At 35.0% G+C, this 23,036-nt stretch overlaps 1 protein-coding gene across 2 annotated transcripts in view; it reads right to left on the bottom strand.

Annotated features, from left to right (window-relative positions):
- The window catches only part of TRIM69 (tripartite motif containing 69), a 40,768-nt gene extending 17,732 nt beyond the window's left edge, over positions 1-23,036 (bottom strand). Inside the window, exons 1-4 of one of the 2 annotated variants that reach the window (XM_051977233.1) lie at positions 22,735-23,036; positions 5,137-5,622; positions 4,538-4,633; positions 2,082-2,315 (exon numbers count right to left, since the gene is read on the bottom strand). In XM_051977233.1, the coding sequence (XP_051833193.1) occupies positions 2,082-2,315; positions 4,538-4,633; positions 5,137-5,622; positions 22,735-22,740 (822 nt within the window). In that variant the 5' untranslated portion in view covers positions 22,741-23,036. Of the gene's footprint in view, positions 1-2,081; positions 2,316-4,537; positions 4,634-5,136; positions 5,623-22,370; positions 22,713-22,734 lie in introns of those variants that run through there. The other variant, XM_051977234.1, reaches the window with a different exon arrangement.

The raw sequence follows: 23,036 nt of genomic DNA, 5'->3' as shown, positions 1-23,036 counted from the left end.
GCCCCCTATGGCCTCTAGAATAACATATAAACTATTTAGCTTTCAAAACTTTCCATGATCTGATATCAAACTATCTTTCTAGATTTTTTGTAGATTACTTCTTCTCTATAGTCCAGCCAAATTAGCTTTTCCTGTGCCTGAAGTGTATTTTATTCTCACTTCAATCTCATAGAATCCCTTTTTATATGATTCCCCAACTTTCTTGATCCACCATTAATTTCTTTTCTCTCCTTGTGTTTATTTGTATTTTTCCTCTTCATATCTATTCTGTATATATTTATTATAGGTATTTGTTGTCTTCTGGTTACAATATAAGCTACTTGACAGTTATATCTCCAACATCTTAGATTGTGCCTGGCAATAAAGTTATTTAATAAATATTTGTTGATTTATTAAGTTGGTTGGTTGATGGGTAAGAACTATTACAAGGACACTAGACACAGGATCATCCCTCCAAGAGTTAAAAATATGACTTGTATTGACTGACAAGTTCAAAGGGCATTTGTTTTTATCCATTCTCTACTTCAAACAGTGGAGAATGAGTAGAAACTGTAACGTTCAATTTGGTGCATCCTGATTTGTATGGGGATTAAGAACAAGCAAACAAAACTTGTTTAAACAAAAATAACAATAAAAATTATAAATCAATACATTTAACATTATTATAAATGTTAGAATTTCCCATCTTTATAACTACTTGTTAGCAGAATACTGGCTTTGGTACAAATGAAGTAACAGCATCTTGCTTTTTTTCTAGTAAATTATACAGCTACTGTTGTGGTTATTTTAGTGAATTGAGGGAAGCTTGATCTTTTTGGAGTTGTCTAGGATTCTTTGATTTTTTTTACCTATATAAAGTCTATTGATTTCTCTGACAAAGAGACCTAACTGAGTTTCAATGGATAAATGATGGACAGAAACAGCTACACCCAAAGAAGGAACACTGGGAAACGAATGTGAACTATTTGCATTTTTGATTTTCTTCCCGAGTTATTTTTACCTTCTGAATCCAGTTCTCCCTGTGCAACAGGAGAACTGTTCGGTTCTGCAAATATGTATTGTATCTAGGATATACTACAACATATTTAACATATATAGGACTGCTTGCCATCTGGGGGGGGTGGAGGGAGGGAGGGGAAAGGACGAAACATAAGCGAGTGCAAGGGATAATGTTGTAAAAGATTACCCTGGCATGGATTCTGTCAATACAAAGTTATTATTAAATAAAATAAAATTAAAAAAAAATAAAGTCTATCTTAGATCATTTGATATTTTCTCTTAAAAAAGAAAAGAGCAGAAATTTTAATTAGACCTCACTTGTGACTATATTGAGAACTAATTGGTTTCATATTTACCACTGAGATAAAACTTACCATTAAATAAATAAATGGTATAATGGTTAATTTTACCAAACTACTCTTCCCCTCCCTCCCAATTAGATGGTAGAGTAGATAGAGCTCTGGATCTGAAGTTAGAAAGACCTAAATGCAAATCTAGTCTTACACACTTACTATCTGTGTGACTCTGTTTGCCTCAGTTTCCTCATTGGTGACATGGGAATATTAATAGCACCTACCTCCCAGAGTTTTTGTGAGGATTATAGGAGATGATTATAAAACACTTAACATGGTGTTTCACCCATAGTTAAGTGTTAGATAATGTTGATGATGCCAAAATCACAAAAGTGTGCACTACCTCTATGAAATCTCAACATGCCTCACATCACAAAGGGTTTTGGGGCAGCACAACTAATATGTATTGTAATAACCTGCCTACCATTGCTCAAGTGAGAAATAACTGTTTCCTACATATATTTATATTGATTGTCCCTGCCCACAAATTCAAACTAGTTCGATCTCCCTTATGTAAAGGAAGAATCAGGCTGTTGGATTTATTTACTATTACCATAGTACATGCTATCAAAAAACACCAGTTAGAAGCTCTCATTTCAAGAGGAACTACAAATATAAACACTCACAAATATATGAGCCCCAATCACCTTAGTCAGGCTTGTTTTGTTTCTCTCAGTTTGGCAACCCTCTTAGATTCTCAATTTTTGCTACTTATCTTGTGAGTCTTACGCTAAGAAAGTCGAAAGGATTATGCTGTTCCATTTGGACTTGGATGTCCACCAACATTTCCTTAGCTAGGACACATTGCTCCTGTAGCTGGTTCAGACTCCTTTCCATGTCTTCATCCAATTTTTTCCCCATCTCCAGAAGCTCATCCAGAAGTTCCTTCTCCTTGTTGTGCAGGAACTGATGCAGCTTTAAAAACTCCAGGGAAATGTTTTGCTGCAGAAGTAGCTTGTTTTCCTGAAACCTCCATCACAGACATGGTAATTACTGAGACTAGTGTTTGGGGGTGAGGCCCCTTACCCCCAACATTCAGACAACTTAGGGAACACAAAACAAAATTATATATATATATATGTATATTATGTATACACACACACACACACACACACACACACACACACACACATATATATATATATATATATATATATATATATATATATATATATATATATATATATGACTGACTTGCTGAGTTTCAGTACTTTTATATTAGAAATATTTCTTCCTGCCCCTAAGAGAATATAACATTCTATGACCTGATATGCCACAATTTTATTTGGACATTCAGAAAAGAATTCAGCAGTCACAGGAATGGATAACTATTGCTACTGCTGTGGCTATATAACCTTGGGAAATTCATTGAGACTAGACCTTATTTTCCTCATCTGCAAAGTGAAAATATTGGACCATACAACTTCCAAGGTTTCTTTTAGCTCCCACAGTCCATCTTTCAGGGCAAATGAAAGAAATAGGTCTCCCTAGAAGTTTAGAGACTTAAATCTAGAAGTCACCCCAGTTACTAGGCATCTAGTAGCCTCTTTCTTGTATAGGCTAGGAAACAGCCCCAAGGATGTTAAGTGACTTGTCTAAGGTCACACTTGTGTCAAGGTTGTCCTGACATAAGAGCCAGCATACTTTCTGCTCCATGTTGTCTCTTGCTTGGTCATGTGGGTATTGCATGTGGGCAGTTTGGGGTAATGGGGAAGCTCTAGAAAGTCCTGCTATCCCCAACTCAGTGATCCTAAAAAAAAATCCTGATTTGGAAGACAAGAATTGAAAAGTACTACCTCTTTTCCAATTGCAGAAGAAGGTAGAGATCAGAAATCATCCAGAGGGGACAACAACTGAACTGAGAGATGATTTTTAAAATTCTCTAGTTGTTCTGTGGGTATTATTGTTGCCATCTATTGTTTCTCTTTTCTACTTTTCACCATATTCCTTTTTTCAGATGCTACGAACTAAAGATGACTTTGTGTCCTAAAATGTTCAGTGAAGAAAACAGTCTCTCTCTTGTGTATTCTCTTAAACTGTATGTTGTGGTGGAGCAAACATACTGCCAACTTCCTAACAATTAGTTGTAACATCTAATTCACTGTCTGGCAGCCCAACTGAAAATGAGAGGTCATAGAAGCAGGGTTGGAGAGTGTAGCACAGGCAAACTGGACTGTCTCTCTTTGGAGAAGTTTGGGGATACAAAAAGAAGAGGGAGAAGCCAGCAAGTGCAGCACTTTGTATCTCTCCTATAGCTCTTATCACATTCTACTTTATAGTCTAGTGATTTTGGCATTTGTATTAATAGTGTAGTATGATATAGAATGAACAGCTTAGTGGTACAGTGGATAACAGTGTGCAGTCTAGAGTCAAAAAGACTCCTTCCAAAGTTCAAATCTGGCCTCAAACACTTATTAACTATGTGATCCTGGGCAAGTCATTTGACCCTGTTTGCCTCAGTTTCCTCATTCGTAAAATGAATTAGAGAAGGAAATGGCAAACTCTTCCAGTATCTTTATTAATAAATAAACCCCAAATGGGGTCATGAGTCAGACATAACTGAAATAATGTAAAAGCAACAAAAATAATGTAGATAATAAGAATACTCATAGTATCTCTAAGATTATTGTAAGAAAAATGCTGTGCAAATCAAAGTGTCTGTGATTACATTGCAAGCTCCTTGAAGATATCATCTATTATTCATCTTTGTTTCCTTTCCTTTACATGGGCATCTGTTTGCTCATAGTAAGGCCCAAGTAAAATTTAGTTCAATTGCTGAAAGAAGAACCACAGGGATTCAAGCCATAGCTTGAAAATTGTACCAGAGGGAAGGAAGGAATTTTTCACTATAAATAAAAGAATATTTAGAGAATATATCCAATATACCTAATAAATCCATATATCCAAATAATCATAGCAGTAATCATATCAAGTGAAAGATCCAATTCTTTGATGTTGTCCAAAAGCTATCAGGGAATCTTACTCTAATCTTAGTCTTAAGAGACTCCTCTACTTATACTCTAGTTTCCAGTCCATCTCAATTTCCCAATCCTCTCATCTAGCCCTTAGGTTGATCTAAGTGGAAGGAAGATATACAATGCCCTAACTTTCCTACTAACATTAACACTATCCTATGCAATCTAGGATGATATGTCCAGGTCTTATCCCATCACACAGTGCCTTACCTTATGAGCACAGATTGCCTCCTCTTGCACGCTTTTTAATCTCTGCAATTCCTTTAGGCTTGCTTCCACCTGAGTTTGTTTGGTGGTCAGCTTTCCCTGGGAGCAACAGATGAGGTTATTCTCCAACAAGTTTGAGAGAAAAGGGGGCTACAGGAGAATATCACCTTAATGCCCAATACAGTGTATAAAATTACCAACCATAGGCCTTTCATAAAATTAGGAATAAGTGAAAAAAGCAGCAAAGAGGGAAGTTTTTTAGTGTAATGGTTCCTTACTGCACCCCTACTCCCATCCTCACAAATAGGTCTTACTCCTTCCTTGAATTCTGGGGAGAGTAGCAGGAATAATGGTAATGAATAAATGCCTGCTTCTCACTAGTGGGAATATACCCGAGCCGCTACATTGGCATGAGTAGAGCCAAGGAGGAGAGCTTTTATAATGGTTTGTATTTTTTGAGCACTTGGCAGTTTAGTGCTTGTTTGGATTAATCCTATAAAACTCAGGGTCAGAGGAGGAGGGGAAGGGAATGCGTCAGGTCCCATTATAATATGTCCGTCAGTTTTTCTCTAGGGGTAGTTCATGGTGTGGGGCTTACCTACCGTGTAGATCTCAACAGCTTCGGTTATCTGCATAAATTCTTGGGAATGTCGAATATCCTTACACTGGAAGCAAGCCAGCTTCCCTTCTTGCTTGTTAAACAACTTCAGGTTCTCACCATGTTCCGGGCACTGAGGCTGAGCTTGGGTCAAAGGCATATCTTTGAGTCTCAACACCAGCCTCTCTAGCACTGTGTTGGGAATAAAGTTCTTGCTCTGGCATGGTATGAGACACTCGGGACACACTGTTTTCTGATGATGCCGCCATGATTTCTCAATGCACGCTTTACAGAAGTTATGGCTACAGGTCAGCATGACAGGCTTAGTGAACCACTCATGGCACAGTTGGCAGTGCAGCTCCTTAGTGACATCCTCTATGTTTGCCTTGTTGGTGGGAGTGGAGTAATTGATCATCTTACCCATGTCTTTTATGTTGACATTCAGTGAAGCCTTGGAAGAACTGTTGAGAGATCTGTCAGATTTCTGTTTCTGTGGGAAGGGAATAGTTGTAGTAAGTCCCTCTTTCTAAGCTCTCTGTAAGAAATGCTGAGGACGCAACAGAAAATCTAGATTATAAGGGGCAGCTTTGTATTTCCAACTAGCTGACTCTCAGACCTAGGAATAGAGATCCAGAAGCCAAGAATGGAGAGCTAACGTACCTAGTCAATCTAGCCCTAAACACAATTTAAAAGCTAACACACATAGCCATATGTTATGTTTGGTTCAACTTAGACTGTCCCTATTAGCAAGAGTGTGGGAAACTCTGGTCACCACTACCATCTACTTCCCAAAGTAGTACTGAGCAAGAGTTAACAATAAACTGGACACACTTGATTCTGAAGGGGTTTCCCATGGATTGTATTCATCCCTAAAATTGTTACAAAATTTAGGTCCTAAGCCTTAAGGATAAGGCTTTTTCTGTTGAAGGGAAAAGAATTGCACCGTTAGTTATCATCCCTTGTTTGAATACTGAATGGGCTAAGGCCTGAGTCTTCTGAATCAAGGACCAGAAGCTTTGGTTCCATTGATATGAAAGTCAGTTCCAAAGTGTGAGTCAGGAGTAAACCTACTGATAGACCAAAAATCACGGAAATTGTGGCTGAGGGAAAAAATAACATTGTATTAATCTGTTACGCTTTTATATGTTGTCCCATTAATACATGTCTTTCTATGTGAATAAAGTGTTTTGCAGGACTGCGAATGTTGGTGACTGCTTAAATTAACTATTCCTAGTCCCCAGGAGGTACAGCTGCTTGCAGCTCATAACTATATACAATTAAGATGAAGAGGTGTTGCACAAGGCCAGCAATAAGATACTTACAATTGACCTCCAAATAATGTTTGTAATATAGCTAATTGGACTGTATCTATCAAGGAGGCCATAATATGGAAAACAGTACTCCCCATACAAACAGGACTTCAAAGTCAATTTCCTATAAATCTGACCATGCAAAACTATGGTTAACATTTCACATTGTACAAAACCCTTCCCTTTTTCATTTCCATCTGGACAACAAAACATCATTCTGATTGTTCTCCAGAATTGTTCACAATGGATCATAAATAACAGTACACAGGAAATACTTATAAATAGAATTTCCCCAGGCCTCTTTCTAATCTGCACTAATGCTCTGGTGATATGTTATCTCTATAGTGAGAGTACCCAAAAGTTGTGTTGATGCAACTCAAAATATGCCGAAATACATATTACATTTATTAGTTTTTCTCTCCTTCAATCCTTTAACAGAAAGAGAGGCCCACCCTCGTTAGTGGGACAGAAACTGGTTTGGGCATAGTGAGTTTGGTGGACCTTGAGATCCTGTCTAGCAAACTGTGCAGTGCTGGTGGCATGTGGTTCAACCTTTGGCCATAAATGCAAGATGGCTGCCCACAACAATCCTGCCACACCAGTGCATTCTTGATTACCATGAACAGTGCTTACAAATCTTTACTGCCTCCACACTAGCCAGTCTTCAACTTGATATTAACATGTCCTTATTGTTCAGTTGGACACAGTGCTCCCTACAAAATATGTATAGTCCAATACAAAAAGAAAATGCACAGAGGATGTTAACACAAGGCATATGGTGTATGGTTATGGTGTAAGGTGTTTTAAGATCATATGCCACAGGACATTGAGTGATTGAGGAAGTAAAAGATTCTAAGTGTGATAGTGTTTCATGCATAAGCATGATAACACATTATGAAATCAGATCTGCTTTAGTGATGTGTACACCTTCCATCATTATTCCCTTTGTGTTTTTTTAACTTTTGCTCTGTCTCAAATTAATGGATGCTATGTAGATTTAAATGTTACTCATGCTTTAGTTGATTGCCCAACTTTTGATTACGGACTTGTCTGCTAAATGGTTATGCAGCAGATGGAGCCCTGTCTGCTAAACCATTCCTTTAGTCTCTGTGATCTTACTCTATATCCAGTATCTAATTTTTCTATTTTATGTGAAATATGTCCAGGATATTTGTTTAGTGTTCAATGATCAAAGCAAGTTAAATTCTGTAGGGCAAATTGCCCCTTTTGCTAGTTGTATATAGAACATACATTTTCTCCACTGGCAGGGTGATGATTTCTATTTTTCCCCTGACACAATGGATAATGTTATTGTCTTGGGTACCCAAACCATTGCCTCTACCCTATGTATATTTGAATCTAGAACCTTTGATCTCTATTTTGATTTCTCACAAATTATGGCAATTTTTGGATTAATCAAAGAGTTCTTAATGAATATCAAATTCATATAATTGCTAGAAAATTAATGGAGGCCTCTCATTTAGTAATATCTGATACTAATCACCATTGGTATGCCTTTTTGTTTAAATCTCCTTCTGCACAAAGATATTTTTCTGCATTAGCTAACCCTTTATTAGTTTTTGCTATTGTTCTTGTCATATTACATATATGCAATTGTTATATGTTCCTCTGAATGAAAAAAATATATACTAAATTTATCCCTAAAGTTTCAATGACCTATAATATCTATATGTAAGAATTTAAGGCCAAATGAGTGGTTAATATGCTTTAGAAGTTCTTCCATGTCTCTGCACAGGCCCAACATGTAAACTGATGTATCTTCTAGGTGACTCCCATGCCTAAAGAAAATATCTGCCCCTCTAAAGAAACATATTTGAATGCCAATCAGATTAAATCCTGAGAACTGAGGAACAGTAAGGTGGGCTGTAAGCCAGAAAATATTGTAAATTAGGAGGTTGCCCGACCTCCCAATTGTTCCCCTCAAATGTTTTGCAGAAACTTAGCCAAGTTCCTGCAAATATTTAATATTTAAATGACCAGATACTGTACTAGCTTGGGAATCTCACCCATGGTGAAAATTTTCTACCTGGAACTTTCCCATTGGGAATCTTGAGACCTGAAATCCAGAACCTCCCAGTTGAGACTCAGGAGTTGGTGCTCCCCTGAATTGATGATGTTTTCTACTACTTTTTACGTTTATATTAGTATTGTTCTAATTATGTCAGTATTAGGGCTTATTAGCTATTGTTGCTGTTACTGCGAATTGCCTATGCATTTGCCTTTTTTATAAATCAATAAAACATCCATCATTTTCTTAAGTATGTCATTGTAGGTGTGAATCTGAACCATAAATTTTTTAATCATAACCCTGAGCCATCCTGGCACTATGCCTTATTTATTTATTTATTTATTTAAATAATACCTGATCTGGAGTGGGATTGGTATGGGGATCCATGATGTGGCTTTGTCCTGGGGCCACCAAGGAAAACTGGCTTTTTGTGAGCAAACTCTTTTAAACAACTCAATTAATTTAATTAACCCTATTAAAACCTATTATTAACCAAGTTGGTATGTGCCTCTCTTTCTTTGGTATCTCAGTATTCTCTCAGTGGGTATTTCTTCCTACCTTTGGCATTAGGGTAAAACAGATCTGGCCCCTTACGTTTGGCATAGTCAGAAGGATAGTTTGCCCCCTTATATCCACTCATCTAAAAAGGAGATTCTTATAAGTTTCGAGTTCAAAAAGTGGGTAACCCAAATTGCAAAACTATTTGAAAATGTGATAGCCAGTACAGGGGATTATCAGTGCTTCTGTGTAATTCATGTCTTCAGTTATTTTCTCCATTAGGTACTAAAAAAGGCAGGTGCTTTTGAGATGCCTTGAATTATGTGCTTAAATTGAGAGATTAAAACTCTCTCCCCTGCCTTAGGAATGGAGACTTTATTTATTGCAAATATTCAATACAGAAAACCATAGGCTGAGTAATAGACAATTCTTGTTATGCTGTACTAGTTCAGGTTAATTCCTTTGGGTCCAGTTGTGTATATATAATTTGTGTTTCCTTTTTTGTTATCACAATTGCTGGATGATACCATTTACCATCAGTTAATTTTGTTTCTGAAGTTTTTCCATTATAGGTTACATGATCTAGAACCAATCCCTTTCAGTACAAGTATAAAGTACTTCATTTTTAAATACTTTAAATTCAGGTTGAGTTTGGTTTGTTTTTTTTTTTTTAACATAAGTTCAAGTTCATGAAGGCATCCTTTTCTAGAATAAGCCCATTTCAAACACATTAAAATGTGTTTATTAATATTTTTGTCTTCTTTGATTGTTTTCTTAAATATCAGGATATTTAGGATAAAGAGCCAAGATTACAGAGATAAGGTGGAAACTCATCTGAGCTCTTCCTTAAATCCTCTTCAAACAACTCCAAATAATGATTCCAAAAAAATAAAATCTGTAGCAGTAGAACCCGTGAAAAAATAGGGTAAAACAATTTTCCAGCTCAAGACAAATAAGAAGATTGGCAGAAAAGGTTTTTCATACCAGAATGAGTGTGAAACATAGTTTAAGCACTTTACCCCAGTAAACCAGGAATAAGCCTGAATAAGACTGAATCAGTCATAGCAGCACAATTTTCAGATTACAAATAGTAAGGGTGTCAGGCAATTGGTCAGAAGGTTATTACAGGGATTCCTTTGCTGGCACTGAGTACATGATATTTTTTACCTGCAGATTTAGGTCATGGTCCCAAGTCTCAGGCCAAGGTACAGAGGGGCATTAGCCACCGAGCTTTCAGTTGAAGAGAAGTAGGGAAACTGGTCACAAGTCCAGAGCAGAAAAGGGTGCTTTAAAAATAAATAAACTTCTCCTTAGATCATATTATCTTAGAAGAACTGAAAAGTTACAGACCCTTAGAACTATCTCTGAAAACAACTACAAAAAAATCTAAAACTTGGGACAGTGTCCCCTTTACCATAGGAGCACAGCCCAAATTTAACATCAAATTAAAAGTCTAGAAATAGGCTAGAAAAATGAGCAAAGAACAAAAAAAAAAAAACCATGACCATAAAAAGTTAATATGGTAACAGGGAAGATCAAACACAAACTCAGAAGAAGGCACCAAAGTCAAAACTGTTGAATCCAAAACTTTAAAGAAAAATGTGAATTGGTCTTAGACCCAAGAAAGAATTTCTAGAAGAGATCAAAAAAAAATTAAAAACAAATAAGAAAGGTAGACAAAAAATTGGGAAATGAAATGATCACTGAATGCAAGAAAACAATGAAAAAAGTAACAGTTTGGTAAAGAAAACACACACAGAGAGAAATATACACATAAGAAAATAACAAAGACAAATGGTTAAAAGCACAAAAATCTGTAAGAGAAGGACATCTTTAAAAGCATAATTAGCCAAATGAAAAAGGAGATATAAAAGCTTACTAAAAAAATAATTTCTTAAAAATTAGAATTGAACAGATGAAAGCTAATGATTCCATGAGTCATCAAGAAATTGAAAGTCTCAGCCAATAAAACATAAGTTTTGACAAGTCTTACTGAGCTAGAAAGTACAGGATACATTGATATAGTCTGACAAACCCAGAAGTCCATTGAAAAAATGTGGCCAGTGACAAACTTTTTAACTAAACTAAATCACTCTCAGAGATCCTACCAAGTTGTGGAGGAGTTGTGAGTTGAATCTGTACAACTGAGTCTGATATTCTTGAAATATTGAAGAAAGGTGTTCAAAACAGCTGCAAAGGACAATTGTCATTCATCTTTGATTTAAATTAATCTATTTTCTTAAAAGCAAAATAAAATGAGAGAAACACACACACACACACACACACACACACATAACACAAATTATGGTAGCAGCGCTTTTAGTGGTAGCAAAGAATTAGAAATTGAGGGGAGGCCCATCAATTAGAGAGTGGATGAGCAAGTCATGGTATATTATTGTGTTAGAATGCTATTGTTCTTTAAGAAATGATGAGCAGGATGCTCTCAGAAAAATGTGGGAAAACTTGCATGGAGTGACAAAGTGAAATGTTCAGAACAAGGAGAACATTTTATATAGTAACAGCTTTATTATACAGTGATCAATTGTGAACAATTGTGTTCTTAGTAATACAATGGTGTAAGACAAATCTGAAGGATTTATGGTGACAAATGCTATTCCTTCTTCAGAGAAAGAACTACTAGAGTCTAAATACAATTTGAAGCACACTTTTTCCAAACTTTCTTTTTTGTTTTTGGGGCTTTTTGGTCTGTGTTTTCTTTTACAACATGACTAATATGGAAATATGTTTTGTATGGCTGCACATGTATAAATGAACATTATCAAATTGCTTGCATTCTTAATGAAGACAGAGGGGGTGAATTTGGAATTTAAAAGTTTTTTTTAATAATGTTAAAATTGTTTTTACATGTAATTAGGAAAAATAAAATATTATATTATTTTTAAAAATCAGGATACTTAGTTGTTACATTTTCATTTGTCCTAGATTTTTCCAACTAGTGCTTGAATCAAAAGTTTCTTCTCTGTCTACTGAATTTCCTTTTCCCCCTATTATCTTGCATAAATTAGAAGCTTTTGTCTGAATGGCTGCTCTGCTAAAAGTAATATTTTTTATTTGCAATCTTCAAATGTATGCAGATAAAACTTGCTCCATTTCTATCATAGTCTTATTTTTCTTTTTTATGTCTATTTGTAGACCACAAAAAGCTAAAAGCAACTGTGCCATTTTGTTTTATTTTGCCTGCATATTTTATAATATTCTGAACTATCAATTCAGGCATTCTGTCATCTTGTGATATATTAAAGTTACTATGACAATCATTGTCACTAGTTCACTCATCAATCAGTTAACATATTAAGATACCTACCATGTTCCAGATACTATATTAAGCATTGGGAATTCAGAAAGGCAAAAGACAGTCCCCATTCGCAAGTAACTGATAGTATAATGAGGGTGACAACATATAACTATGTATACATAAAGTATACAAGATAATTTAGAAATTATCAACAGAGAGATGGCATTAGAATGAAGGGTGGTTGGAAAAGATTTTCTATAAAAAGTAGGATGTTTATCAGGGGCTAAAGGGAAACAAGGAGCAGAGATAAGATGCAGTTAGGATAGAGCAACAGCCCTTAAGTCAGGAGGACCTGAGTTAAAATCCGACCTCAGACACCTAACACTTTCTAACTGTGTGACCCTGGGCAAGTCGCTTAACCACTATTGCCTCAGCAAAACCAAGGAGAAGAAGAAGAAGCAGAGATAAGGAAAAAGGGCATACCAAGGCAAGGAGAAGAGCAAATGTAAATGTCCAGAGTTAGGAGATTGTTCAAGAAATAGCCAGGAAGATAATGTAGCTAAACATAAGGTGTTAGAAGCCTGGCAGAGTAAGTGGAGACCAGATTATGTTTCTACTACTTATCTACCTCAAATTTTTATTCTAATGTAGGAATAAGCTCTTCTTTTTGTTTTGGCAGTGTTTCCATCTGAAGAAGTCATCCTAATCATTTCTTCAAAGACTCTTAAGGAAAAAAAAACCTAACACAACTGTTGTTAATGTGATACTTAGTAGCATGTCTCATTCACATTCACACTCAAAGGTAGGCAAGTATAACCTGATAAAACAATAATAGTGTGTTAAAATTCTTGACTACCTTGCACATATTATATTAATTTAACTTTGGACGTTGTGACTTACTATTATTTTATAATTTATATTAACTCTAATTTCATATTGTTCAAACTTGTATAAATACAGACTTAACAATACTTAAAATCATTGCTTCTTTTTTCTGACAAGATTAGGGTATTGTTAAATCGTTGCCGGGGAATGGTAGAAAAAGGATTTGAGTAATTTTAGAAGAAAATTAAGTGATTAGTGACCTAATAAGAAGAGTAGAATGTTAGCCCAAATGATTTTTAACATACTGTGACCTTTTTCTCAGTCAGTATTCCTATATATGTTACCTGAAATGATCTTCTGTTAGAAAGATATCTAAGGGCATGTGGAAATTATGTAAATTTGAATATTTTTCTTTCTCTAAGCTAGCAATGTTTAGATTTAGAATGATATTAAATCAGTTAAATTGTTTCTGAAAGTCTTAAAACAGACAGTACATTTTTTTTCTTCATTGTGTATATATTTTCAAAGAAATCAAAGACAGGGAAAAACCCACATAAACAAAAGTAGTTGTAACAGGAACCCCACCCCCCATCCAAAAACACAGCAGGTAGGATTTTATGCTTCTGGCATTAAGCCCCAAAGCTAAAAAATTGAGTTAATTGAAACAACACTGACCTTATGAAGAAATATTATAAATATAGAAATCACATAGGATAGTTTCTCTCTCAGACTTGTGGAGGAGAAAGAAATTTGTGACCAAAGATGAACTAGAGACCATTACTGATCACAAAATAGAAAATTTTGATTATATCAAATTAAAAAAGTCTTTGTACAAACAAAACTAATGCAAACAAGATTAGAAGGGAAGCAACAAACTGGGAAAACATCTTCACAGTTAAAGGTTCTGATAAAGGCTTCATTTCCAAAATATATAGAGAACTGACTCTAATTTATAAGAAATCAAGCCATTCTCCAATTGATAAATGGTCAAAGGATATGAACAGACAATTTTCAGATGATGAAATTGAAACTATTACCACTTATATGAAAGAGTGTTCCAAATCATTATTGATTAGAGAAATGCAAATTAAGACAACTCTGAGATACCACTACACACCTGTCAGATTGGCTAAGATGACAGGAAAAAATAATGATGAATGTTGGAGGGGATGCAGGAAAACTGGGACACTGATGCATTGTTGGTGGAGTTGTGAACGAATCCAACCATTCTGGAGAGCAATCTGGAATTATGCCCAAAAAGTTATCAAACTGTGCATACCCTTTGATCCAGCCTCAAAGAGATACTAAAGCAGGGAAAGGGACCTGTATATGCCAAAATGTTTGTAGCAGCCCGGTTTGTAGTGGCTAGAAACTGGAAATTGAATGGATGCCCATCAATTGGAGAATGGCTGGGTAAATTGTGGTATATGAATGTTATGGAATATTATTGTTCTGTAAGAAATGACTAGCAGGATGAATACAGAGAGGCTTGGAGAGACTTACATGAACTGATGCTAAGTGAAATGAGCAGAACCAGGAGATCATTATACACTTCGACAACAATATTGTATGAGGATGTATTCTGATGGAAGTGGATTTCTTTGACAAAGAGACCTAACTGAGTTTCAATTGATAAATGATGGACAGAAGCAGCTACACCCAAAGAAAGAACACTGGGAAATGAATGTGAACTATTTGCATTTTTGTTTTTCTTCCTGGGTTATTTTTACCTTCTGAATCCAAATCTCCCTGTGCAAGAAGAGAACTATTTGGTTTTGCAAACATATATTGTATCTAGGATATACTGCAACATATCTAACATATATAGGACTGCTTGCCATCTAGGGGAGGGAGGGGGTGGAGGGAGAGAGGGGAAAAATCAGAACAAAAGCGAGTGCAAGGGATAATGTTGTAAAAAAAATTACCCTGGCATGGATTCTGTCAATATAAAGTTATTATAAAATAAAATAAAATATAAAATAAATAAATAAATATAGAAATCTTCAAGTAGGAGAAAATTCTAATAACTTCAAACAGAAATTCAAAGGGGAAAAATGGATTTTCCATTAGGTCTGTATAAATACCTTGAAGAAAGGTATTTTTTGAAAAATGAAATGAAACTTTTGGAAGAAAAATTGTAAAGTGAACAATCAGCTTTAAAGAGAAACTAGTACAAGCCTTACCCAAGAAATGGACTCTCAGAACAGTGGAGTAGACCAAATAGAAATCAGTGGCTCCAGGAGATAATAGGAAATATAGAATAAACCCAAAATTTGGGAAAACAGAAGAAAATGAAGGTGTGTGTGTGTGTGTGTGTGTGTGTGTGTGTGTGTGTGTGTATAAAACTTGCCTGGGGAAAAAAATCAAGCACAGATAATTTAAGAATCATTGGATACCATAAAAGTATAATTTTTTAAAAAGCCTAAACAATCTTATTTCAAAAAACCAATACCAACCTATATCTTTTAGAACCAAAGGGAAAAAAATAGAAAGAATCCACTGATCATCTCTGAAAAGAAGTCCCAACCAAATCCTCAGTATTTTTCTTTTTTTCTTAGTAAATCAGTGAAATGACTTTAATAGTATTTTATTTTTCCAAATATAAACAAAGATAGTTTTCTACACCTTTGAAAAACCTTTTGTTCTAAATTTTTCTTCCTTCCTACCCTTCTCCAAAATAGCAAACAATCCTATGTAGATTAAATGTGTACAATTCTTTTAAACATATTTCCATACTAATTATGCTATACAAAAAAAAATCAGATCAAATGGGGAAAAAAATCAAGCAAACAAATAACAACAACAAAAAAGGTGAAGATACTATGTTTGATCTACATTCAGTCTCCATAGTTTTTTCTCTGGATGTGGACGGCATTTTCCATCCCAAGGCACCTGAAATTGTCTTGGATTACTGCATTACTGAGAAAAGCTAAATCTATCACAGTTGATCATCACATAATCTTGCTGTGCTGTGTACATTGTTCACTTGTTCTATTCACTCAGCATCAGTTCATGTGAGTCTTTCCAGGCTTTTCTAAAGTCAGCCTGCTCATCATTTCTTATAAAATAATAATATTCCATTACATTCATATATCATAATTTATTCAGCCATTCTCAACTGATAGCCATCCACTCAATTTCTAGTTCTCTGTCTTCCTCCATCAAATTGCTTGCTATCTCAGTTAAGGGAAGAAGAAAAGAACTGGAACATAAAATCTTACAAAAATGAATGTTTAGAACTGTCTTTACATGTAATTAGAAAAATACAATAATATTGAGGGGGGAAAAGTAGTCAAATGAAGATTCATGGTTTTATGTAGAAATTTTTTGTGTTCCATATATATGGAAATGTGTAGGAGAGATTTTGGGGTTTAAATTCAAAATTTAAATCACAAAAGAGAATGAAATTCATTAGAGGATTTAAAAGAGTTTTTGTTACTGCCATGTTACATTTATTATGCACTTAAAAACTTAAACCACTTAATAGTTTACCATCTTATATATATATATTTTCTTTGTTCAAGTTCATGAAAAGGAAATTTAAAAATAAAAGAGTAGGCTATCAACATACACTATACAAGGTAATCATTCCATGATGAATGGCATTGCTAAACTTAGCAAATGCCATCACAGCTTTTGGCCAAGCTCATAGTACAACTCTAGCTTTTTCAAACTCTCCTGTGTGATTACAGAGTTCTATTCTTAGAGAGCAGACACATTCAAAAGCCAATCTGATACAGTCTATTGAAATACTATTATATAATTAGTCCATGCTTCTATTGATTCTCCTAGATCCCATGGGACCTGTTCTGAAGCTTCTTAATTTGGTCCCTGATATTTGTAATAAAGGAGAATATTTTTCCCACTGGAAAGTTTCAACTCATGAAAACTTCCCAATTCTAATTCAAGCTCTTACCATTTCTTGTCTGGATTATGGTAATAGTCTTCTAATTGACTCTTTTCTCTCTACTTCAATCTAACTTCCATCTAGCTCATCTCTCTAGTACATAAGCCCCCCTGGTTTCCTATTACTTTCAGGATCAAATATAAGATCTTTTGGCATAAATCACTGTACTTTTACTACATTTCCAGCTTTCTTACACTTTATTCTTCCTCCACAAATTCTATTATTAAAATTTGTGCAGAGTGACTCCATTGCTGGCTTGTTTTCTGGGATGGATCTGCTAGTCAGCATGTAGTTTTTAAGTAGCCATTTATCTCTGATCTTCTTCCTCTGTAATACAGCAGTGACGCAGGAGCTTGAGATACAATGGACCATCCCTTTTTGTAGACATCTATAAATCAGAATTGTCTTGCTCTTTATGAAAAGTTGTCTTAAAAGTAGACTCCATCTTGAATTCTGAATTGGTCTACTAACATGTTTCTGCTTTGGGGTTTTGTTCTATTTTCTCTTCCTGAGTTTGCATCATTATTGAGGGCAGAAGTCTGAACAAAGACTTTGCAAGCCTATTTTCTGTTCAGTAAGCATCATCTCTCATCTCAATACCTTTATCTTCCATACTTGAAATTCTCCCATCGCCAAATCTTAATATCCCTGGTTTCTTTCAAGACATAGTTAAGTATCAAGACAGTCAACTTTGGAAGTCTTCAGAACTCTCATCAACATAATGACCAACCGTGATTCCAGAGGATTCATAATAAAAACAAACTACCTGCCATTTCATCTCAAAGTGGACCTCTTAAAGAGTACAGACAGACATGTTATTTCTTAAAATGGTCAAGTGGGAATTTGTTTTGATTGACTATATGGTTTGTGGCAGGGGATTTTGTTTTTCTTACTTTTTTAGTAGGAAGGGAGGAGAGAAAATGTATCTTCATTTTTTAAAAATGAAATTTTAAAAAGACAATTAAAATATCTTCTATAGGAGATCTTTCTCCTATATCCCCAGCTGCTAAAGCTTTTTCCTCCAAAATTATTTTCTCTCTACTCTAAAGGCCTCTTATATATCTATCTATTCATATATGTGATGTCTCTTCCATTAGAATATAAAATCCTTGAGGGCAGGGATTATTTTTTCCCCTTTGTTTATTTCCTTTCTCCTAGTTACTTGTGAGTTCCACTAGAGAACTTGTCCTTTCCATTAATTGTTAAAGCCCCCTTCCTCACTAACCATAAGCTCTTCCAACTCTATTTCCTATTTACCATTCCTGGTGTCTATTGTATCCTTTTCTTTTTTTCTGTAAACCTCTTCTCCTAAATAAGCCTACTTTTTGCCAACCAGAATGGCATTGTGAATTCTTCACATGACCAAACCCCAAAATCTGGTGCCTAAACTTCCCATCACTTGGTGCCAAACCCCAAACACATCATCAAACCCTCCTAAATCACATTATAGGAAAGACTCTGAAAGTAAGGAAACTAAAAATTAATTCAAAATTCAAAATCATCAAAGGAAACAATCAGACCTCCTCAAAAGGAAAATAAAAGAAAAAGTTCAAAATATCTCAGAAAAAAAGCCCCATATTTTAAGTTCCAGTTGATGTATAGGGTTTCTTCTGCCATTCTTTGCTTCTTTCTGTTGCATTTAAAAAATAACAGGTGTAAGCTGAGGGGAGGCATCTCTGATTATCAGAAATGGTTCCAATGATTTAATAGCTAGTGTTTCTATTTAAGGTTTGCAAAGTGTTTTATATATTATCTCATTTGATCCTCATAACAACCCTGGGAGGTAGGTGCTGTTTTATCTCCATTATATATATGAGGAAATTGAGGCTGATGGAATTTAAGTGATTTGCAAGAATCAGATAGCTAGTAAGTGTTTGAAGTGACTGTAAACTCGGATCTTCCTGCCTCCAGCTTCAACAAACTGTACCATCTGCAGCCTCAGCAGGTACTAGTCTTACTCTGATGAATACTTGAACACCCGTTATTAATCTCTTAATTATCTTCCATGATTCTCCTCATTTTCTTCTTTCACATCCTCCTCTTTCTTTCTCTTTCTCTCTCATTCTGTCTTTCTGGGCCTCCCTTTCCCTCTCCTCCTACCACCCAAGGCCATGAAAAAAACACCACCACAAAACAACAACCTGTGAGTGGAAGTCTTCCAAGGTCAAAGAAATCAAAGTATACTGAGAAATGTATGCCCACACACTTACCTTGAGAATTTATGATTCTTTATCCTAGCTACTTCCAAAATGACTTGGACAGTCAGGTTTTAGTAGTTGCTGAAGGAATAATAAACCTTACATAATAACCAGAGCTAGTCAGGATTTCAGAGATGAAAATCAGAACGTATAGGAAACGATCATCATAAATTAGGATTAGGTATTTGACAGGGAGGCCCTTGCTCCTGGACAAGATAAATGAATTTAAAGACAGAGGAGCTTGAGGGTCCTAGCTACTTAACTAAGAATTTGTTCTAAGGAATTGGTGCCCAGAGTCGAATCTGCCAGACAGAAAAGTTAAAATTCTATAATAAACAAGACAGGAAAAAAGATTGAGTTCTCCCCCCTTAGGCTGTTGCTGGTCCTATGGCTATTGGAGGTTGTTTTTCTAAAAGGTATTTTTTAAAGCTACTGGCTTTTCAAATTAAAAAATTATGTTACCTCAGATTATAAGACTTATTTTTTTTGGTTGCAAAGGCTAATAAATTTTCTGCTTTTTTTCTATAGGCTTATGAAAAACTAGTCCTTTATTGAGTTGGCCTTGGGTTTTTTATTTGCAAATTTTACCTTTCTTTTTAAACTATTTCCTTAAAGTTTATTTGTAACAAAAATTACAAATTTGGAAATAAATCCTAAGCAAATTTATTATTATCTTTATGAGATGCAAATATTTAATGTCAACCAAATTACATGTGTTCATTAGTTAGACTGATATTTTACATATATGCATGTCATCAAGTAAATATGTGATCTCATCAATTTAGATGATCTGTCCAATGATGTAGATAACAACCAATACATGCTTTTGCATTCTGTCAAACTGCTGTCTATATCCTTCCATAAATTTGCCATAGATGGTCTATCCAACAGGCTGAAAGCCTTCCTCTTTTAACATTGTGAGGATCCCAACAGACCATTGTGGCTGACCACCTGTTATTCATTACTCTTGCTAGGTAACCAGCTTATCTTCTTTTCTTCTAGTAAATCCCCTGGTAAAATAAATTTAATATGTTGCAACTTTCTTACATCTTCCTTACACCTCTCCATTGTTCTCTATGATATTCATTTTCACTTCTTTGAAGACTATGGTGTTTCCTGTTTCAAAACTATTTTGTTGTTGTTCTCACTTTTTTTAGATATGCCTGGCTCTTTGTGATCCCATTTGGGTTTTTGTTTTTTGTTTTTAGAAAAGATACAATGTTTTGCCATTTCCTTCTCTAAATCATTTTACAGATGAGGAAACTGAAGCAAGTGAGATTAAGTGTTTTGTCCAGGATCATATAGCTACTAAGTATATGAGGTCAGATTTGAAACTCAGGTCCTCCTGACCACAGGCCTAGTCTTTTATCTGGCTGCCTTCAAAGCTAAAACAGAAGAGGGTGTTGATATATAAACAATGGGCCTTTATTTCAAGGAAATCTTGGGAGCATTAAAGTAGTAATATAATATATAATATAATAGTAATATAAAGTAGTAATCTCCTGAAGATAATCCATCCAGCTTTCCTCCTGTTTAATTCTGGTCCATTTGTACTGTCTGCCCAGGTAGACATATTGATAGGCAAGCACTATGGTTGTCCATTCAATTGAATTTCATAATCTGAGAAATGTAAATTTTTCTTTTTCTTTTTAAAATTTCTTCTTTTTTCTCAATAGTATTTTATTTTTTCAAATAAAAAGTTTTTTACATTCATATTTTGTAAGATTTTGTGTTCTAAATTTTTCTCTCTGCTTATTCCCAAGACAGCAATTTGATATAGCTCATCCATGTACAATTTTTTAAACATACTGTCATGTCATGAAAGAAAAATCAGACCAAAAGGGAAAAAACCACAAGAAAGAAAAAGCAAACAAAAAAAGTGAAAATACTATGTTTTGATTTATAATTCAGTCTCCATAATTCTCTCTGGATATAGATGGTATTTTCTATCCCAAATCTATCAATTTCCTTAAATTATTGCATTGCTGGGAAATGCAAGTCCAATATAATTAATTGATTACCACATAATCTTGCTATTGCTTTGCACAATGTTATTTTGGTTCTGCTCACTTCACTCAGCATCTGTTCATTGTTAAGTCTTTTCAGGGTTTCTGATATCAGTCTGCTCATCATTTCTTAGAAAACAATAATATCCTATTACATAATAGAAATTTTTCATCTACTTAGTCTTTTCCTCTTCAGATAATCAAACTAAACTCTTCTGAGATGGTTAGAGATGTGGATATATATGTCACAAAAGTGTATACAATACCCATTACCTCCTCTCCCATCCCCCCCAAAAAAAAGATTTATGTTTTTTCCCTTTATAGCTTAAAAGTGTTGAGAAATTTTGCATCTCTAGGAAGGAACTAACTTATCTATGTAACCAATCATGGCCTAAGATGAGTTTGAAGCCAATGTTAGCTATTTCCCATCTGTATTACTAATACAGCCTTTCTCTCTGTAACCTACTATCTGTTAAAAGAAAAGAACGTAAACCTGAGGAAAGGGATTGGTTTTCACTTTGTATCGCCAGTTCCCTTCATAAAATAAACAGCTAACAAATACTTATTGCATTGAATAATGTCTCTAGGAAAGAAGCACTATCTTTGTGTATATTGTGTGACCAAGACTACTTTTATCTTTTCATTCTTACCTCTGTTTCTCCCTCTGTTTCCCTTTTCTGACATTCACTCCTATACAATTTTACTATTCTTATGTTTCCTTTATGCCTAACATTCTTTCCTCCTTTTTGCCAACCCAAATTCTACACTTTAAGGCCTAACTTGAGGCTCACTTCTTCCAACAAATCTCAAATTAATCCTACCTTGAAGTGATTATATTTTAAATCCCTATAGTATTTATCTCATTTCTACCACAATATGGGGACTTCTATAATTTGAATTTTTTTAGATGAATATTTATACTCTTTAATTAGATGACACAATCTACTTATTGTAGACTTTGTTGTTGTTGTTGTTGTTGTTTTTAATTTAGCCACAATGATTTTTTATTTTCTCTGAATTACACAGTTGCACTTATGTAGGGCCAAATACTAGAAAATATTTAATAAATAACTCCTACATTAAGTTAAAGCTAGTTTTTCTACTCTCCTCCCTTTGAACACTAAGTTGAAAGACCTCCTGTGGATATCACTTGGTAATTTATTACTTCTACCTATACAAATTACACCCCTTCCCTATTAAATTTCTCACCTGATAAATTGGTCTCCTGGTGGCCGACCTTGTAGTGATGATCTTCTCTTCACTCTTAGATAGATTCTTGAAAGAGACCCACTACATAGTTCCTCAAAGCCTTTCCAGCCGGCCAAGACCCAGGAATCCTTACATCTCACTGATACAACTTTTGAAAAGCCAGCCTCACCTTCATACTAGGATGAAGTATCAAAACTGGACTTTCATGTACTTCTTCAAACCTTCCTAAATGTCCAACTCAGTAAATATTTCAAAATGTTACAGATTAAATCTTCCTAAATTCTTATAGCATCATATACCATCATATTGGGAAAGCAACTGTATTAGGAAAATATTTAATCACCCATCCCAGAGGGGCCCTCACCTCCATGAAGTTTTTTCATTGAGTTGTTCTTTACTTGATGAGGCATGAGCTTACATTTTGGACCCAGTCAGGGCTGCAAAACAAGAGGCTGGAGCTTTGATGGTTCACTAAAGAATAAGAGTTGGAAAGACTCCGTAATTATAGGGCCAAAAAAGAACAAGGATGGGAGGGGGTGAGGAGCTTGCAAGTTCCGTGGCAGTTAGTCAGTTGATGTGACCATAGTTTGCTCCAGAAGAAGAGGTACTAGTTGAAGTATTTTTTCTCCATACTACCCATTTACCTAAGGTGGGACATAGTATTAT

This window comes from Antechinus flavipes, chromosome 2, assembly GCF_016432865.1.
Source record: "Antechinus flavipes isolate AdamAnt ecotype Samford, QLD, Australia chromosome 2, AdamAnt_v2, whole genome shotgun sequence".
Taxonomy (NCBI): domain Eukaryota; kingdom Metazoa; phylum Chordata; class Mammalia; order Dasyuromorphia; family Dasyuridae; genus Antechinus; species Antechinus flavipes.
The sequence above is the reverse complement of the archived record's forward strand: the minus strand, read 5'-3'. Positions and strand labels throughout refer to the sequence as shown.